The following is a 3,591-nucleotide window of genomic DNA, read 5'->3' as shown; positions in this document are numbered from 1 at the left end:
GCGCCATGCGAGACTGCAATTTGATTGTGGAAGTGGACTCGTTCGTGAGCACTCCGAAAGGCAAACCAAAGGTGGAATGTACAGTCCTTCCACCGTCCAACAGACCGGCCGTGATCCCGGTGAACGCCACCGCCAGTACATTCATGTTTCGGCCACGCAACACAGACATGAGACAGAAGTAGAGTATCGTTTTACCAGTTCCACCGGGGCCGTTAACAAAGAAGACCTTGGCGCTCGGACGGGGGTCCAATACTGCGGCCATCACGCGATCGTACACAGCCCTCTGTTCGACGTTGAGCTGCTGGAGTAACACATCACCCCGCTCCGCTTCACCAATAGCGTCATGTACCGCGTCTGGAAGTTCTTCGATCACGTTTGGAACAGGCAAACCAAAATCAGCAAGCGATTTACCGTGGGTACCGAGTAAATGATTTATGGCGTTAAGACAAGCCGCCCTAGCAGCGTCTTCCGGCTGGTTTCGCAAGAAATCCGACATCAAATGTTCCTCAACACCATTGTAAAGTCCCAGCGGATTGGTCGGCAAACAGTACACGCAGATGATTGTGAAGAGGGCCCGAACTTGACGTGGAGTGTCGTGTGTTGGCAGGCCTCTGCCAGACAGCGGCTCCACGCCGTATCATCTTCGAGCAACCCAAGTGCCGTCGCGGCTGCTTCGTAACTGGGATGAAGCACGCCGTCAACAGTCTTCACGTCGGCGAACGACACACAGCCCCGCCTATGTACAAGCAACAAACGAAGGTAGAAACGCTCGCGGTCTAACGGACTTACCGAATACATTCGACCTATGACCCGGTCGCCAGTGTTTGTTCTTCTCCTAGTCCAAGTGCATGTTGAAACATTCCAACAATAGTGATTGGGCACTTCGTGGTACAGGTATTGTCGAGCCTTTGGATCCGTTGCGTTCAGGCGGAAGTATGCGGTAAGGTTGGTGTCTCGAAATCTTGCTCGTTCGACCTGTTGTATCAGTTCACCGGACCTGAAAAAAACATTATGTCTACCTTCTAAATGTACAGCCAATCGAACAATGACATGGCTCCTGTTCTGCATACGGAAAGAGAATAGTCTCCAGATCGCTTCCGGTGCGCTCACGTACCTCGTGTCGATGAACCTCTGAATTTCGTCGTTAGTGCAAACCCGAACTGTGGCCACGTCATGACCTTTGTATACGTACTTCTACAGGTAAATGACGCTTTTAACTGTCGAACACACTTCCACATTGATATGCGCATTGTATTTCAGTAACAAATAAGGGTTGTACGGCACAACGGAATCGTTGAAGAGCTCTCTGTTCCTCACTAAAGCTGCACGGCCGTTGTCTCTACGTCTGTAGGCAGGATAACCTCCAGCGCTCCTGAACTGCGTTTTGCTGTTGAAAGGTTTGGGAAAATCTTTCTGACATTTCCCGTCTACCATGCAGGAGCACACTGGGTTTAAAACTCCGTAAGGTCCATGCATCATGTTGGTTACCACAATGTCGTAGAGTTCTCTCTCGGTGTCTGGGTCGGGTATCTCGGTTCGAATCAGTTGGTCTACATCCTCGGCGACCTTCGGTTTGTACATTTCCTGCAAAATTAACAAAATGTGAGCGTGCGGCAAACCCCGCTTTTGGAATTCGACCACGTATACAAAAGCTTCGACCCTGCCGAATATGTGATGTTCGGTTATATCGCGCATAAGATCCTGCAGTTTGAGGTTGAACACTCTGGACACCAATTCCGGTCTGTCAGACGATACCACTCTCGGAGGTAGATTTTCCACGATTTCAGGCCACCTAGGGTTGCACGTAAAAGTAATAAATAAATCGGGTTTACCAAATTTTCGCACAATAGCCATGGCGTCTTGATAATTGAGTTGCATGCTACGCGGACTGCCTGCGAAGGAAGAGGGCAGTATGACGCGACGGCCAACGGCGTGTTGCTGATCCTGCGGAACGTCCTGTACGGCGAGATGGTCCATCAGACCCTGGTAGGATTCGGAGCGCAACTGGTCCTGGTTGTTTCGCAAATAGCTCAACCTGCTCGCCTCGACTCTGACATAATGGTCACTCACATATTGCTGAAACAAAAATCGACTGTTATGAATAGCACTGAACCGAGCGTTCGGCTTGTTTAAGCCGTCGTAACGAACGGCCAAACGATAAACGAATACTCCTTCGGTGAAACGTTTTGATTGACGCGGGTGCGGCGTGGTCCTTCGTGCGGCATGAACGTGGCCCATCCGCGTTCGCCATGCGGGAATAATAGCGGATAGAGCAATGGGTCGGTATGACGGCTGGTGGAAGGTATACGCCGGTAGTTGACGTTGGGGTTCGGATTCCGATCGTACACAACAAAGTCCACGTTTTCCGGAGGATCGCCGTCATTTCCAATGAATACTGCAGCAATCTCACGCACGGCCGGCTCGTTGCGTCGTCCCGGGTCCCTGGAATCGCGTACAAAATACATACTTACAGTCCGAGGCGGTCTCGCCGGATTTTCCACCGCAGCCGCAAACTGTTCTCTGTTCCATATTTCCGTCATATACATGAACATTTGGGCGTACGGGTTGATCTCTCTCAGCAGGATGTCCAGTCTCTCCAAAAGATCCGGCCTGCACGCGGAGTTGACGGGGTTTCGAATGCGGCTCTGGGTCGCCAACCGCGTGTCCACGAAGTACAGTTGACAGAACCGTGGAATGGCGTCCGGTCCGGCGGCCGCGTCACTGATCAGATGATACGTTTGGCCGTGCATGACGAACGTTCTGGGTCCTCGTCCTGGGGGTGCCTGGAAATCTTGTGTGACCAGAGACGCGAACGCTATGGCATTGTTGTACTGACGGACCTCGTTCTGAAAATACCTATTCTCCGGGCCGTCTTCGCTGAGCAGCCTCCGCAGTGCAAGTGGAACCTCTCGCAACGCTCTGTCACCTGTCAACAAAACTTTACCATCTCCACAACAAATATAATGCTCACCTATAAAATGTCTCGCGCAGCAGTGAGGACAAACGCGATCCATCGGTCCGATGAATAAGCGGGCGGGTGCCGGCGCGGTAACTCGTGCGGCAATCAGTTCTTCAATGACAACGATGTTGGCCATCAAGTCTTCTTCGATGATCTGTTCGTCGACCAAGTCAACGTCGTTCACCGTTACCTCTTCCACCTCGACGGTATCACCAACGACGTCTTCGACCACTGCTACTGGCGCATCTGGTAACACGGCATTCCTCGGTACCGCGTGACGGCGGAGAATACGTCGAACGGTTGTAACCCTGAAGTCGTCATCATCGAAATGTCTCGAACACAGTTTTGACATCGCGAGTACTTGGTTCCGATCGATTCCGTGGTGCGAGACAAACTCTAACCATTCATTCCGAACCATCTTGTAGCGAGCGTTGTGCAGGACACTACGATCGGTAACACATTAATTATTTAACGACGTAGCACGTTGTATGAAATCTTGAGACGTAGGTTGAGAGAGATAGGTAGATGAATAAATTTAACACTGGTATATTAAACTTATAAACTTACTATTTTTATTAATTTATCACAATAAATTAACAAACAGTTAAAACACAAAAAATTAAAATAACAAG

The 3,591-nt window shown here is 50.4% G+C and overlaps 2 protein-coding genes across 2 annotated transcripts; both read right to left on the bottom strand.

Annotated features, from left to right (window-relative positions):
* Nucleotides 1-495: 495 nt before the first annotated feature.
* Nucleotides 496-1,068, bottom strand: LOC112679891. Its single transcript, XM_025549825.1, has one exon. It carries the CDS (start codon nt 1,066-1,068, stop codon nt 496-498), a length of 573 nt encoding a protein of 190 aa, XP_025405610.1.
* A 126-nt stretch (nt 1,069-1,194) lies between these two features.
* Nucleotides 1,195-3,377, bottom strand: LOC112679890. The gene is made up of 2 exons (XM_025549824.1): nt 2,170-3,377; nt 1,195-2,092 (listed from the first exon to the last, which is right to left on the bottom strand). The coding sequence occupies exons 1-2, from the start codon at nt 3,375-3,377 to the stop codon at nt 1,195-1,197; spliced, it is 2,106 nt and encodes a 701-aa protein (XP_025405609.1).
* Between the last annotated feature and the right edge of the window lie 214 nt (nt 3,378-3,591).

This window comes from Sipha flava, unplaced genomic scaffold (genome assembly GCF_003268045.1).
Source record: "Sipha flava isolate LNK unplaced genomic scaffold, YSA_version1 17076_pilon_pilon, whole genome shotgun sequence".
NCBI lineage: Eukaryota > Metazoa > Arthropoda > Insecta > Hemiptera > Aphididae > Sipha > Sipha flava.
Note: the sequence above shows the minus strand (reverse complement) of the source record. Positions and strands in the feature narration are given on the sequence as shown.

Coding starts and splice junctions, on each gene's coding strand:
- LOC112679890 (XM_025549824.1), bottom strand. CDS start 3,377: ATGGTTCGGAATGAATGGTTAGAGTTTGTCTCGCACCACGGAATCGAT. Junction 2,093..2,169: donor CAAAACGTTTCACCGAAGGA/GTATTCGTTTAT, acceptor TATTCATAACAG/TCGATTTTTGTTTCAGCAAT.
- LOC112679891 (XM_025549825.1), bottom strand. CDS start 1,068: ATGCAGAACAGGAGCCATGTCATTGTTCGATTGGCTGTACATTTAGAA.